This window comes from Geotrypetes seraphini, chromosome 17, assembly GCF_902459505.1.
Source record: "Geotrypetes seraphini chromosome 17, aGeoSer1.1, whole genome shotgun sequence".
NCBI lineage: Eukaryota > Metazoa > Chordata > Amphibia > Gymnophiona > Dermophiidae > Geotrypetes > Geotrypetes seraphini.
The window spans coordinates 47,221,678-47,236,957 of NC_047100.1; the positions used below are offsets into that span (position 1 = coordinate 47,221,678).

At 41.2% G+C, this 15,280-nt stretch overlaps 1 protein-coding gene across 6 annotated transcripts in view; it reads right to left on the reverse strand.

The window, feature by feature from the left end:
• Positions 1-741: 741 nt before the first annotated feature.
• UBA7 (ubiquitin like modifier activating enzyme 7) overlaps positions 742-15,280 on the reverse strand; it is a 271,137-nt gene continuing 256,598 nt past the window's right edge. For all 6 annotated transcript variants that reach the window (XM_033926348.1, XM_033926355.1, XM_033926349.1 and 3 more), the window contains one exon: positions 742-1,095. In XM_033926348.1, the coding sequence (XP_033782239.1) occupies positions 963-1,095 (133 nt within the window). In that variant the 3' untranslated portion in view covers positions 742-962. The remainder of the gene's footprint in view (positions 1,096-15,280) is intronic.

Sequence of the window (15,280 nt, forward strand, 5' to 3'; positions counted from 1 at the left end):
TTTCTCATGTAATCCAACATTTATAGAAAATATGATTTCAAAAATATGCACTGCTTCCACACACACACAAACTCCAGAGCTGACATCGAAACCCTCACCCAGCAGCTACAAACCATTTCCTCACCAATAACCTGTGTTGCAATAACAGTCCTAGAGCTCTTAATGATAGAACTGCTATTATGTGTAGCTTCTAAGCTTCCTGCTGCAAACTCTCTATCCCTCATCTCTCTGATTCCCCGAGCAGTTCCTAGTATTTCCCTCCTGCCTCTCCTGTAAGTGGTCCAAATATAGTATTTTTTTCCTGCTACAGTAGGCACCTTGAAGCTCTGGCTCAATGACTTCACAGAGCTTTCCCAAAAGGGGCTCCTGTGGTGTTGGAGGCCAAACAAGTTTCAAGTTTATTAAAATTTTGTTCTACACGCAATATCAAATACTTCAATGCGTATGACAATTTAAAATTAGGAGACAAATAAAACAATTTATACAAATAAACATACAATGTATGTACAATTGTCCTGCTTGACTCTCCTTCGACCAGTTTTGATTCTTGGCTCTTAACTCCTTCTAAAAGGCATTAATGCTAGGAAATTTTTATTAATTTTCAAGAAAAAATCAGTCATTGTCACACATCCTAAATGATCTCCATTCATGTTTTTACTGTCCTTGTTATGTATAATTTACTGTAATTATTTATATGTAAATCATTGTGGGAACTTTCTAAGGGAAGAATAACAAATAGAATAGAATATTTATAATAATTTATACAACTAATCAAAATCATTCAGAGCAGTTAACAATAAAGCAAATTAAACACAATAAAAGATACAAAGACAATCGTTTTGAGAAGTGATTCAATTTCTTCGAGCTCTAAAATCCATCAGCGTTCCATCTTTTCAAGAACAAACAAAACGCAAAATGCATAAACAGTCTGTGGTCCCCTAACTCCCTGCTTTGTTTCTCCCTCAGAATATGTGGTAGTGGACAGGTGGCAATTTTAAATCTTCTTCTTCACCACTACACACAATTTCAAAGACAAGAGTCTTCAAGTGTGCTGGGATTTGTTCCCCTGTGATAGACCTCACGCGATCCGTTACCCTAAGGAGAAAACACACGAGTACTCTGTCAGAGAGACATGATAAGCTGCATATGTGCACAATCTGAGCAGAATGCAGTGCAAGAAGAGGTTGAACTGGAAGATATCTACAGAAGAAGCAAACCAGAGAGGTACACACAAACACAACAGGGCCAGCCCATTCACAGGGAAGTCTATGCATTCGCCTAAGGCAACAGACTTCAGAGACAGCAACGAGCCACCACAGCATGGCTGTGAGCCTTTGAACGCCCTCACCCATCTGCTCATGGTTGCCACTCTCTCCCCCTCTGACAGAATGCTTGCATTGGCGGGAGCAGGACCCAACAGGCCATGAGCATTCACCACACTGTGGCTCCAGAGGAAGAAGGTAGGGTGGTGGTGGGAGCATCAATAAGGAAGAAAGGAGAGAAGCTAACACTTGGGGAAGAGTGTGGAATGGGAGATGCTGGGCACATGGGGATGCTAGACTGTGGGGGAGGGGGATTTGTAGCCAAATATTTGCCTAGAGCACCAGCTACCCTTGAGTCAGCCCTGAAACAAACGTAGAGAAACAAACAGAAGAAGCAAGCAGGAGATATCCATACCCAAAGAGGGAGCAACATAAAACATTTGCAGTGGCATAGGAGGTGAGCAGGGTAATCTTACGCACATACACTCATGCAGCAGATGGGAACAATCACAGAGCAATCAAAGTGAAGAACTCGCTCACAAAAAAATGGAGCAAGCTGGAGATAGCAAGAGCAATTTAGACATCCCTCCTCCACCAAAGGAAGCAAAAAGGAAGCACTCTTTTCTATATACAATAATGCATGTTCTGAAGCAGTTTCCCATGTATTGGTGACGTGCTTTGGCGCACTACTTTTAAATAAGCCTCTTTGCAAAGCTGGACTGTTCTGTTCTGTTCTGAGATTTATATTTCACCTTATTCCATTAGAATTCATGGCAGATTACAAAGAAAGAAGCCTTTAAATAGAAGAATAAAAATAAAACAGCATTGAATTTGTAATCAGAAAGTGAAGCACATTTAGGAATGGGGGGTGGAGGGGTGGGGGAATGGTGAGCTGGGATGGAAGTGGGTGTAATGGGAGGTAGTTGGTAGATATATTAATATAATTTTAAGCCTCTTTTATGTTCAAGTTGTTAACTTTAACAAATAGATTGAATTATAAAAGAAGTATACAGTACATCGTCTGATAAAGTTATTTTAGTGTATATTTATATTATTCTCTCATTGTTTTTGTCCTTGATTAATGATTTTTGTTTCTTTCTGTACATTTATATTTATTATGTTGGCATAATATTCTTTGTAAGATCTATTATATGTAGGGTTTTATTGTTATATTTCAGTAAAAAAATTATTGAACATAAAACAGCAATTAGAATTTATATAATACGAATTAAATTTACATTTAGGACAGAGTTGCTTCTTCAAAGTAGTTTTGGAATAAATATGTTTTCAAAGCTTTGCAGAATAAGAAAAATGAAGGAATGAGTCTAATCTGTAACAGAATATCATTCCAGATCTTGGTGCCATGATAAAAAAATGAGTGTTTTAAAATCAATTTTGAGTGTATCTTCTTTATGGTTGGATAACCCAATTTTAATCTCACCGCCAATCAAAAATTAAGGCAATTACTAAGAAAAATCAACATCTACAAAAGTGCCAGGGTGGGGGGGTTGTAGGTTCGGGAGGCAGACAATATTGGGTGGGGGTTTGGGGTGGTGGCATGAGGAATTAGGCATCCCTCCTGCTGCGGACAGTGTGTGAGTGTGTGTGTGTGGGGGGGGGGGGTTCGCTGCCGCTCAGTTGATCGCGGCAAGAAGATTCCCTTGCCAGAATCAGCTCAGTTCACGATGGATGCTTTAAGGACAGACCCACGATTGGGAAAAGTGAGTGGGCACTGCTCCTGCCCATATGGCCTCCTAGACCACCAAGGAGCTTCAAGAGGGGCTGAGGTACATCTTTAAGTGTGTCCAGCCTGCATAGCTGTCTTATTCAGGTCCTGACTGAATACCGGCAGGGGGACCGCATCATTTTTATCAGCCAGTGCAGCTGAAATTAGCTCTAAATATGCAGGACCTGGTGCTTGGACATTGCTCGTCATGGCATATTCAGAGCTAATTCTACCTGAGGTGCTCAGCATTAAAAAAAAAAATACATTGACTGCTGTGGGCTGAATATCGACTGAAGCAAATTAATTTTCACATGTGCATTCATTTTTACTTAAGTATCTAAACCTTGCACTTTGAACAGTACTGTCAAGAAGGGGTTAGGGAAGGGGCATGCTGGCACAGGAAGGAGAAAGAAAACAGAGAACAGGATGTTTATTCTTACAACTCAGTCAGCAGCAGGCTGGAGAGATGAATCCTTTCAGCTGTTGTGAGAGATGCCTCAGAGCCTGGATATATTCTCACTCAGCGTACACTCTTACGAGCTGCCAGTGAGGCTCCGTGCACACAGCCCCAGCCTGATTTTTCTATCCGGTGACAAGGTGGTACTTTATAATGCAGGAAATAGAAGCCGGGTACGTGTGCTATTCTACCTAAAGTGCATGGTTAGGTTAACCAGCCACAGCCACATTAGGAAATGAAGCACGCGTTTATAACAGCAATTGGTTGCAGTACTTAACTTGTGGTCACTGGTTCCAGTTGTAGAGAACTATGGACCCGATATTCAAAACGGTTTAAACCCTGCTGAGCTAGCTGTCCACAATATTCAGCAACACGGAGGCAAGTAATGTCAAGGAATACATTACATTACATTAGTGACTTATATTCCGCCTTTACCTTGCAGTTCTAAGCGGATTACAGTGTAAGACAGCTGGACATATCCAGGAAGTTACAATTCAGGGGATGTATACAGATCAGGCGTAGAATAGAGGGGATAGCTGGGGTTTTCTAGGAAGTTATAATTGGATGATGCTTACATAATAGATGCCGGAAATTACAATTTAGGAGAAGGGTTTAGGCTTGGTTGCTTGTTAGTTTCGGTTGGGAGGTTGTATAGCTTTTTTTTGAAAAGTAGGGTTTTGATTTCCTTTCGGAATGATTTAAAGTCGATAGTTGTTGACAGCACTGGGGTGGTTTAGAGGTGAAGTTGGGGCAAAGTCAGGGTGGAGTCGACAGCTAGCCAGGCAATAGCAATATTCAGCATGCTACCTGGTTACCAAACTGGGTAAAGTTAGGAGAGACTAAAGGCTATCCTAACTTTACCCGGCTTGCTGGCTGAATATCAGCTTCAATATATGGCCAATCATAATAATAATCATTTTTATTCTTATATACCGCCAAAGTCGTAGTAGTTCGAGGCGGTTTACAACAAAGAAGAGCTGGACAATCGGCAAATATAGGTACAATGTAAAGTCATCAAAATACAGGCAAGCAGGATACAGAGGTAAGGCATAAGAGATCTTGGGAAACAATTTGGTTAGAGTATTGAAGAGATAAGGCTTGAGAGGTCTTAGGTTACAAATCGGTTAAACAAGTTTGTTTTTACTAATTTTCCGAAACTTAGGTAGGATGAGGAGTGCGTGATAATGTTGCCCAGCCAATCGTTCAGTTGACCTGCTTGGAAAGCAAGTGTTCTGTTCAGGTATCTTTTGTAACGGCAGGCCTTTATTGTTGGATGGTTAAATAGATGTACTCTGCGTGTGGGTCTGGTTGAATAATCTAAGTTGAAATGGGGAACCAAGTACATGGGGGCCGAACCAACCCACCTTCTACACAATAGTATCTTCCCTCCCCACTCCCCCATAAGAATATCTCCCCTCTCAAACACCTCTCCCATACTCCCTACAAGAGTATCCCCCCTCCTAAACCCCCATGATTCTACCATGTCTCCTGACCACTCCCTCCACAAACAGCCCCTATCCCCCTGTAGGCCTCCATAGGGTCCCTGATGGTCTAGTGGGAGATTTAAAGCAAAAGCAAGCCCCACTCACTCCAGCCCATGCCAGACTAGAATTCAAAATGGCCGCAGCAATACCATGAGACTAATGGCTGCCATTTTACAGCCAGACCAACCAGGGAGGTGGGGTTGTAATATTGAGGGGGTCCAGCTGGGAGATCAGAACAAAATAATTTAAGCCTGAAATACTGCAGCGTGGCTAATTGTTTCACTACCGTATGCTTGCTGTAACATTTCAAGAATTTCATTACCGCTCTTTCCAAGTTTAACACAAAATTCAATCGCACACCTCACAGATACGTCTTCTTCATCTGCCATGACAAAACGTACACAGTTCTTCCTCTCGCTGTGACCCAATAATGAAGACTAAGGCAGTCCAAGTGCAGGTTCAGAAATGTTGATGTATGAGCTTGACAAGAACCAGCACAGTACTGCCACATCTACTTCTTGGAAAGCAAAACAGAGGCAGTCTCATTACTTTTCAATCAGCCCTCGTACTTCATTATACCTTTTGCTTGAGTTTTTATAGACCTACTGCAAAATCCTGCATTTTTTTAGTACTGAATCTGTCAATTTCTGGACCATTCTTCAAACTTTGCTAGATTCCTTCTCGTGCTACCCATACCATCAGGGGGGTGAGGGTGGGGGTTCTACCCTACAACAGAAACCTCAAAGAAATCAAACCTTACCAGACAGCTGTTCTGTAATATCACTCACAATGATGTTAAAGAGAGCCAAGGCCAAGGACTAGTCCCTGCAACACACCACTGATAACATTCTTTTCTACGGAATGAACTCCATCTACCTTCTGTCTCCTTCTTCTCAAGCATTCGATTTAGAGTTTATACTGAAGACACTCAGTTTATTTATCAGGGACAAAACAAAGAGCCAACAATGACCTACTTGTAACTATGACCTAACTGTATTAGTAACTGGACTGATCTACTTGTACTAGCAACTCTATTGAATGTCCATGTCAAATTGTCCATTGTAACTTCCTGGGTAACTGACCCAACCTCTTGTAATGTAATCCAACCTTGAACTGAATAGGTACTGTACTTGAATGTACACCACTTCGATAGCTTTCAGGTACATATACATTTTCTTTAGAGTTGTTTTACTATCAGAGAGCTTTGAGTTGCCTGGTGGATTTGTTTACAGATCCCAGATGATCCTAGTGCAAAGCCTTCCTCAGTAGGTTAGCCAGTCTGTAGCAGAACACTGCTCAGCAACCCTTGGAAAATCATCCCATTGTCCAGGAAGCTGAAATCCTCTTGAAGACATTATTCACATTGTCATACATTCATCTCTAGGCTATGAGCTTCTCGCTCGGCCTTTATCCTTGTGTCAGATCTTGGCACTATAAGTTAGTAGGTTTCATGAGTCTCAAACAACACTCCACAATATACGCCATAATATATTGCATCTTGGCACCAGGAAGATAGCACACCTCCCAGGACATCATATCTTGAAAGCAGATGAATGCTTCTCTACCCCTCAGAAGAGTATCATCAACCACTACTACCCATTGCATCCTAGTGGTTAATGATCCAAAAGCTTTGCAGGTTTTGAACTTTGGTTTGCCCTGTGCCTGGGATGTTTCTGCCTCTTCCATTTCCAGAATTGAATACTCGGTCTTGAATCCTAGGGAAAATGGAGTCAGGGACGTCAGTTTCAAAGATCATTAGAACTTGCAGATCACACAATTCTTCTTTCCTTCCAAGGATTCAAAACCAGGCTAACACCATTAAAGACACAATTACCTCTCAATAGTGAGCCCTGGTGTGTCAAAGCAACACAGCCCACAGGAACTGAATTAGCTGTGTCACATTTGCCGCACATGAATTGCTACAGCAGCTTTGTAAAAGGGATCCTTGGTGTGATCTGGGACTCTAAGCTCTTTTTTATGCCATATATTTCTAAGATAACTAGGACCTCATTTTTTTTTTTTTAAATCTTAGAAAGACCCAACCTTTGAGATGATTTCTAGATTTTTAAAGCTTTGGTGAGGTCTCAAATCAATTATTGTAATTCTTTGATTAGGCTGTCCTCAATATCACCTAAAATGATCACAGCCAATTCAGAATACTGTTATTTTTAAAATAGGTATTTATATACTGCCTATGAAGGTTATCTACAATCAGGTACTCAAGCATTATCCTTTCCTGTCCTGGTGGGCTCACAATCTAATGTACCTGGGGCAATGGAGAAATGAGTTTCCACAAGGAGCAGCATGGTGTCTGAACCCACAACCTCAGGGTGCTGAGATTGTAGTTCTAACCACTAGGCCACTCCTTCCTCCACTAGTACTACTGTATATGCTGTTAAACCATCCTCTCATGTCACTTCACTGTTTGGGGCTTCCCGTGTGGCTCACATCAAGTATACAATTCTGATGATAGTTACAAGTTTCAAGTTTATTAAAAATTTGATAAAACGCTAATCATAAATTCTAAGCGTTTTACAATAAAAAATTTGAAAAGGGGTCCAGTTAACAAACTATTAATGACATAACATTACTTACATGAAACAGTAGGATAGTGGGGAGAAATACAATTTGAAAGAAAGAGAGAACAATTAAGGATAATAACATAGGGAAAGGGAAAAAATAAATTTTTATATTGAAAATGAACTAGAAAAGTCCCATAGACCAATTAAATAAAAAGTTTTTGAGGCCACCCTTGAATTTATCCAAATTCTGTTCAGACCTTAAATATGATGGTAACGAATTCCATATTGTTGGGGCTTCTGTTGCAAAAGAAGCAGATGTTTCTCTCTTATGAAACTATATATCAATAAATCTATCCTGCACTTTCCCTTATGAGACAGGACACAGTCTGAAAATTCCTTATGTGCCTCCAACTTTAATTTATTTATTTGGATTTCTATCCCGTTCTCCCAGGAGCTCAGAACGGTTTAAAAGAGTACATTCACAGTATAAGCAGGACAAACTTTGGTGGGAAAAACAAATTTGGTGTACATAGAGATATAAATTTCAACTTTTACTGTACAGTATAGTGATAACATATAGATTTGAAAATATAGACTTAGTGGACATAGGGTGTTTTAAAATTGCAGCATTTTTTCGAAAACACATAGCCTATCATTTTCCATATGGACATAGCCTAACATAAGGTAAAATAGCTTTGTAGGTTTGTGTGTCATTGAAGTACGGTGGGTTTTTGGTCCGGTGGACCGCCATAAGGGTCAGTCAGGGATGCAGATGTAAGTTTAGGAGCTGGGTTTGTAAAGAGGAAGGTTTTCAAAGCCTTCCTGAAGTTCCATAGATTGTTTAAAGATCTGACAGATGTACCATAATCTGGGTATGAAATGGGAATAAGAGCGTTTCTGGGCTGTTTCAGATGTGAGTGAGCGTCCGGGTGCAATGGCTAGCCGTTTCTTGCTTGGGATCTCGGTGATCGGTTGGGGACATAAATTTGTAGTTTTGATGCTATGTAGCTTGGTGTCATCTTGTGGAATGTCTTGAAAGCTAGAACCAGGGCTTTAAAGACACATCGTTTTCAGATAGGCAGCCAGTGCATGGATCTTAGTGCAGGGGTGACGTGGTCGCGGAAGCCCAGGTTTTTCAGGAGTCGGATTACACGCCTTGGAGACAGAAGATGGTTTTTGCCGGTAAGCATGTTGCAATAATTTACAGGCATTCGTAGAGAGACAGGGTGAGAAGAGGGGAAGCAAGGGAAGCATGGGAAGGGAGGAGGGGATTTCATATTATGCATTCATCTCCTTTTTTTGTATTTTATTTGTTTTTATGATTATTTTAGAATCTAATTTTGAATCTACAAGTAATACTGGTATGGTAAACTGCCTTGATATGTTATTTTACTTGAATAGCAGTTTCAGGTTTCAGGTTTATTAAAAATTTGATATACCGCCTTATCATATATCAAAGCGGTTTTACATAGTATAAAAAAGAAATAATAAAACATATTAAAACCAAATTTCAATACAATAACACTAACAGTCTGACGCATTGACAAACAATAACTTAGAGAGGTAAGTGGGCAGAGATGTAATATTTAGATAGAAAAAAGATGGGAAGAGGGTAGGGAAAAATCTAATATACGAAGCTAATGGAAGAAACAGACTTCCATTATCATCCTTAAAAGGACTATCATACATCGTATGTATCTTTAAAAAGAAAGGCCTTTAAGTTGCTTTTAAATTTATCGAGGGATGTAATTTCTCTTATGTGATTTGGTACTGAATTCCATATTGTAGGGGCCGTAACAGAGAAAATACTAGTACACATGGTGTTGATGTATCTTAGTGAAGGGATAGATAGTAAGTTTGGGTTTGAGGAACGTAAAGTACGATGGGTAGTGTGAGGAATTAATCGCCTGTTAATGAATTCTGGTTGGCCAGCGATTTTTGTTTTAAAGGTCAGTAACGTTATTTTGTAAGTGATTCGGTGCTCAATGGGGAGCCAGTGAGCTTTGATCAGAAGGGGTGCGACATGATCGTATTTACGTGCTTTTGAGATCATTTTTACAGCGGTGTTTTGGATAATTTGAAGACGTCTTCTTTCTTTCTTTGTATAATGAATTGCCATAGTCCACACATGAAATGACTAAAGAATGAATGAGAATATTTAATGACGATTGATCTACGGCCTCTTTTACGAAGCCACGCTAGAGGCTGCGCTGCGCTAACAGCCCCGAAGCCCATAGAGATTTTAAGGGCTTCGGGGCTGTTACTGTGTGGCAGCCGTTAGCGCAGCTTTGTAAAAGAGGCCGCTAGTAATGTAGCAAGGGATCTTATCATAAGGAGACGATAGAAACGTTTTCTAACTACTGAGCTTATTTATTCGTGAAATGTGAATTTTCTGTCTAAGTCAAATATGCTTAAATAAAAAGAATAAACAAACCTGGGACCAGCTGTCACCCAATTTCAACTTTCAATTTTTCTACATCCTTAGTGAAATATAAGGAACGATCTTAACAATATTGACTACAGTGGAGAATTACCTGAAGTGGTACTTGAATTTCAGTAAAGCCTTTGATACTACTTCTCATAAGAGACATACAAACAAACCCCAAGATGTGAAGAGGATTAGAAACTGGTAATAAATGGACTTCATTCAGAGGAACGAAAGATGAGTAGTGGAGTGTCTCGAGCATTGGTTCTGGAACTGATTCTGTTCAACATCTTTGTGCGTGATATTGCTGAAGGATTAGTAGGAAAAGTTTGCCCTTTCACAAATTACACAGATTTGCAACAGAGTGGAAAGAGTAAACAATAAGAGAAGTGGTCTACAAAAAAATTATAAGAATGGACTGATTCTTGGCAGCTAAACATTAATGTAACAAAGTGCAGAGTGATGCATTTCAGGCAACTAGTTGGGACAACGAGTTACGCATTTTTTTTTTCAGAAGGACCTGCTCTTACACACATTTCAGAAAGTTATTAAAATCACTCTTATTCACAAAAGTTTTAGAGAACTAAAATGATTAACATTCTGTAGTTCACTGGAAATGTCCAGTTTTTTGTCTTTTGTGAACCACCTTGATCCATGAGGTTTTGCAGTCTATAAATGGAAATCGAAAGGAGATATATACGAGCAAGAAAACATACCAGTGTTCATTGACAGACTATTAATCCCTCACACAACATCGTGACTATTACGATCTTCCCAACAAAATCTCCTTTCAATTCCTTCACTACATCACATATTTCACGACACAACACATAAAATAATTTTTTCTGTGGTAGCCCTTACTTTAAGGAACGCTCTTCCTAGCCATATCAAGGTTTTTTATTAAAAATTTGATTAATTGCCTGTTAACATTCTAGGCGATGCACAATGCAATTAAAGGGGATCAAAATAAAAATAATTAACGAGAAACCAAAACACGAAGACCCACAGACAAACGGAAGCCAAGAGAGTAGAGGGTGAAATACAATATTTTAGAAAAGAAAACAGTTAAGGATAACACAGAGAGGTATGGGAAAGTTAGTTGAGAGCTGCCTTTCATAGATAGTAAAAGAGTCCTGAATTATGGAGTAAAAAGGTCTCTGTAGAGGAAGATTTTTAAAGCTCCTTTAAATTTATCAATATTTGATTCTTCTCTCAGATAAGATGGCAGAGAGTTCCAGATTTGGGGTGCTGTATCGGCAAATGAAGTGGTACATCGCAGATGAAAAGTTTTCAGGGAGGGAACAAAAAGTAGATTTTGAGATCTTAGAATTCTAGCTGGAGTGTGCGGAATCAGTAGCTTATCGATAAAAGCTGGTAGTCTGGCTTTGAGCGCTTTGAAAGTGAGAAGTGTGATTCTGAAAGTGATACGCTGTGGAATGGGAAGCCAGTGTGCATTTTTTAATAACGGAGTGATGTGGTCAAATTTTTTTGCATTGCTAATAATTTTAATAACGGTGTTTTGAATGAGTTATAGCCGTCTGATTTCCTCCTTACGCATATACAAGACAAATCTAAAGACCTTTCTATTTAAGGATGCCTTTGCTCCTTAAGAATTCTTCATTCTGAGGTAGTACAATGCTATACCAATGCTGGTGATGTCGCTTGCACCTGAGAAGCCAAGAGGTACGGGGTAGGAAAGGGGTGCGCTTGCATGGCAGGGGGGTGGGGAAGAAGCGCAGAGGCTGGGGGAAGAGGGCAGGGGAGGGGTGCCAGCACCCCCAAGCACCTCTCACCCTCAGTAAGTCACCGAAAACACTGCACTGCCAGCCCTATATATTTCACTGGCTTATACGTCTCTCCTGCCCTTTTGTAAAATACTAGATCAACAAACACAAGTGTGGAAGGATAATATAATACACAGACAACTCCCTTCTACTCACTAGTGCTGCCCAATTCACAATTTGAATCGATTCAATTTTTTTTTTTTTTTAATCGGCCTCCCGATTCAATGACCGACCCTTCCCCCATGCCTTCCTAAAGCAGGAGCTGCAGCGCTGCCTCTTGCTGGCCATCCGCTGTTGCTCCTGCTTGAGGGGTGAGGGTCAGTCAGAAAGGACTCCTTCAGCTTGCCCACTCTTGCCTCCCCCAGCGTCCCCGCTCTTACCTCCTTAAGGCTAATACGGCAGCCTGCAGGCTCGCTGGTGTTATAGTGATCCCTGCAGCTGCCCGTCGTCCTCAGTGGCACGTTCTCTCTGCTACGTCCTGCCCCTGCTCTGACGTCAGGGGCAGGATCGCGGCAGAGAAAATGTAGAAGTGCTGAACCCCCGAAAGCTGCCTTTCCTATCAATTGTGAAAATAACCAATTTCACATCGCACCACAAATAAAATCTTACTGCTGGCTTTTAAAATCAAACATACGCGTTCACCAGTTTTTCTTGACAAACTTATCATTCCTTACTCTTCTCCACGGACCCTCAGATCAGCTGACCAGAACTTATTGACTGTTCCCCCAATCAAGGAACTTTACTACACTAGAAACACCAATTTCTCTGTTATCCTTTGGAATGCCATGCCATCTCACCTTCGCCAAGATAAATTCAAAACTAAACAAAAATCGTTCTTATTCCAAGACGCATACCATAGCGTTTGACAATACCCCTTTCCAACAGCACTTCAGTATACAAAAAGAACCGCTTTTAAGAAGCGACCCCCCACCCCTCTCCTGGTGTCTTTTCCTCCCCCCCTCTTCCTCTCATTTATTTTTTTTTTAATTTAATGATGTAATTACAAACTTTCCTTTCCCCTTCTCCTTCAAACTTGCGTACATCAACATATTTGTCTATTCTATGTCCAACCTTTTGTTTTTACCCCCATTCTTAAATTTATTTTAACGTTTTTATAAACCGGCCAGATACATGATGATGGTCGGTATATTTAAAATGTAAATAAACTTGGAAACTTATTAACGGGTGGAAGAAAGGGCTCACATGTTCAGATTTGCTGCTGGCATCCTAGCGCATTTATAAATTAAACAGAAAACCTTGTCTCTGTTGCAATTTAATGACGGTGATGCAGGGGTACAGTTCCAGATCAGCCACAGTGTTTCAGTTTACGGTGGATCGGAGGAGTAGCCTAATGGTACAAGAAGTGGGCTGAAAACCTTTGCAACCAGAGTTCAAACCCTACTGCTACTATCTTGGGCAATCAGTTAACCTTCTATTGCCTTAGGGACCCCTTAGATTGTGAGCCCTCTGGAGACATTGAGGTATTGCTGAAAGATGTGCATTTCAAGCAATATTGGGACATATCCTGATACAGCAAGTTACAGTAGTCCAAATTTTCTAGTAACCATCTTGTGTAAACCAGAGCCAGGTTATCCTGCTCTAAATAACCAAGCAGCTGGCAAAGACCCAGGATATCATTGTGGATATCTGCTATCATATTCAGTTCTGCGTTATATTCTTTATTCACAATTCTGATATTCTGCAATTCAAGTTCATGCTGCTGCCTCCATAAATGTGATGCCCCCAAAAGCAAAGTTATAATGCCGCTTTATAGAGCGATGGTCAGACCACACTTGGAATACTGCGTCCAGCATTGGTCTCCATACCTAAAGAAGGATATTAAACTGCTGGAGAGGGTGCAGAGACGAACAACGAAGCTAGTGAAAGGTATGGAGAACCTGGACTACGAGGAACAACTTAGGAGACTGGGGATGTTCTCCCTTGAGAAGAGGCGACTACGAGGGGATCTGATTGAGACTTTCAAAATACTGAAAGGATTTGACAAAATGGAGCAGGAAAAACAGTTATTTATAATATCCAATGTGACATGGACAAGAGGGCATGGACTAAAGCTGAGAGGGGACAAGTCTAGGACAAATATCAGGAAGTTCAGTTTCACGCAGCGGGTGGTGGACGCCTGGAATGCTCTCCCGGAGGAGGTGGTTGCGGAATCCACCATTCTAGGATTTAAGGGTAAACTAGATGCAAATCTCTCTATGAGAAGCATAGGGTGATATGGGGACTAAATCTATGCCAGGGTACACTTAGCGGGGCCTCAGCGTGTGCGGATCGCTGGACTTGATGGGCCTAGGGTCTGATCCGGAGTTTGCAATTCTTATGTTCTTAAAGGATTACATGGGGGGTGGGGGTTGATGCCAGGACCTGCAGGGGAAGGACGAAGTGGGAGAAAAGTTAGACCCATGGTGGGGGCAATGAAAGGAGCAAAGAAAAAGGACATTTGCTGGATTCTCAAGAAAGGGGACAGAAGGGGAGTAGTAGAGATGTTGAGGAGCAGGAGGAAAGGAACAAAGAGGGAGAGATGCTCTCCCAAGCAAGGGAAGGAGGGATGAAAAGAAGGAAGGAAGACGGGGAGGGGTGTGTGCGAAAAAAATAGAAATAAGATCCTGAAAAAACAAGAGAGATGAGGACCAACCCAAAAAATAAAATGATTAGACCAAGGTACAAAATAGTGTAGCTAGTTTTAAGAAAGGTTTGTACAAGTTCCTGGAGGAAATGTCCATAGTCTTGAGAAAGACATGGGGGAAGCCACTGCTTGCCCTGTATTGGTAGCATGGAATGTTGCTACTCCATGGTGACCTGGATTGGCCACCGTGAGAACGGGCTACTGGGCTTGATGGACCATTGGTCTGACCCAGTAAGGCTAGTCTTATGTTCTTATGTTATTTGTTATCAGTTTTTAGAGAATGAAATATATTAGGGGGTATCAACTAGCTCACAGCAATAGAGTTTTATAAACCATTGACCGCCATGGGCAGAACTGAGTCCAGCTATTCAATGCTGAGCCATGTGTGGGTTCTGGCATTAGCCTTTTTATCTGTTTGGCTGGCCTGGACCTTCTCTCCAACATCAGAATTGACGTGGGGGGGGCGGGGAATAAAACTGTGCATTTATCACAGCTTAGCTGCAAACGTTAATTTGTGGAAACTTCAAAGCCCGCACGGGAAATGCAGAACTACAACTCCCCACCCCACCCCACATTGCTAGTGACTCGAGTGAAGCACTGGGAGAGGGACGGGGGTGCTGTAGTAATGAGGAGGAGCCCCCCCTATTCTCGATGCTTTGGGGGAGGGTATCATCTCACCCTTTGCCAGCCTCTGATCTCAGCCACATAATAAACATGGAGATCCTACATCCCAAGAAAGAAGGAATATATTATTGGCTTCAGAGAAAGATCATCATCAGAGTACAAAGCAGACTATTGTCGAAAATTCTTGTTCACAGCCTACGTGGGGAGAAGTGGACGAGAAAAGCCGGTCTTCCAATTTGGCCACAGTTTGTATGGTACCATTTGAGTTTGATCACAAGTCTTTCAACAGGTGTTAAAAGTGACATGAGGACTGGAAATCACTTTGGAAGCTGCTTTATTCCAGGATGTAACT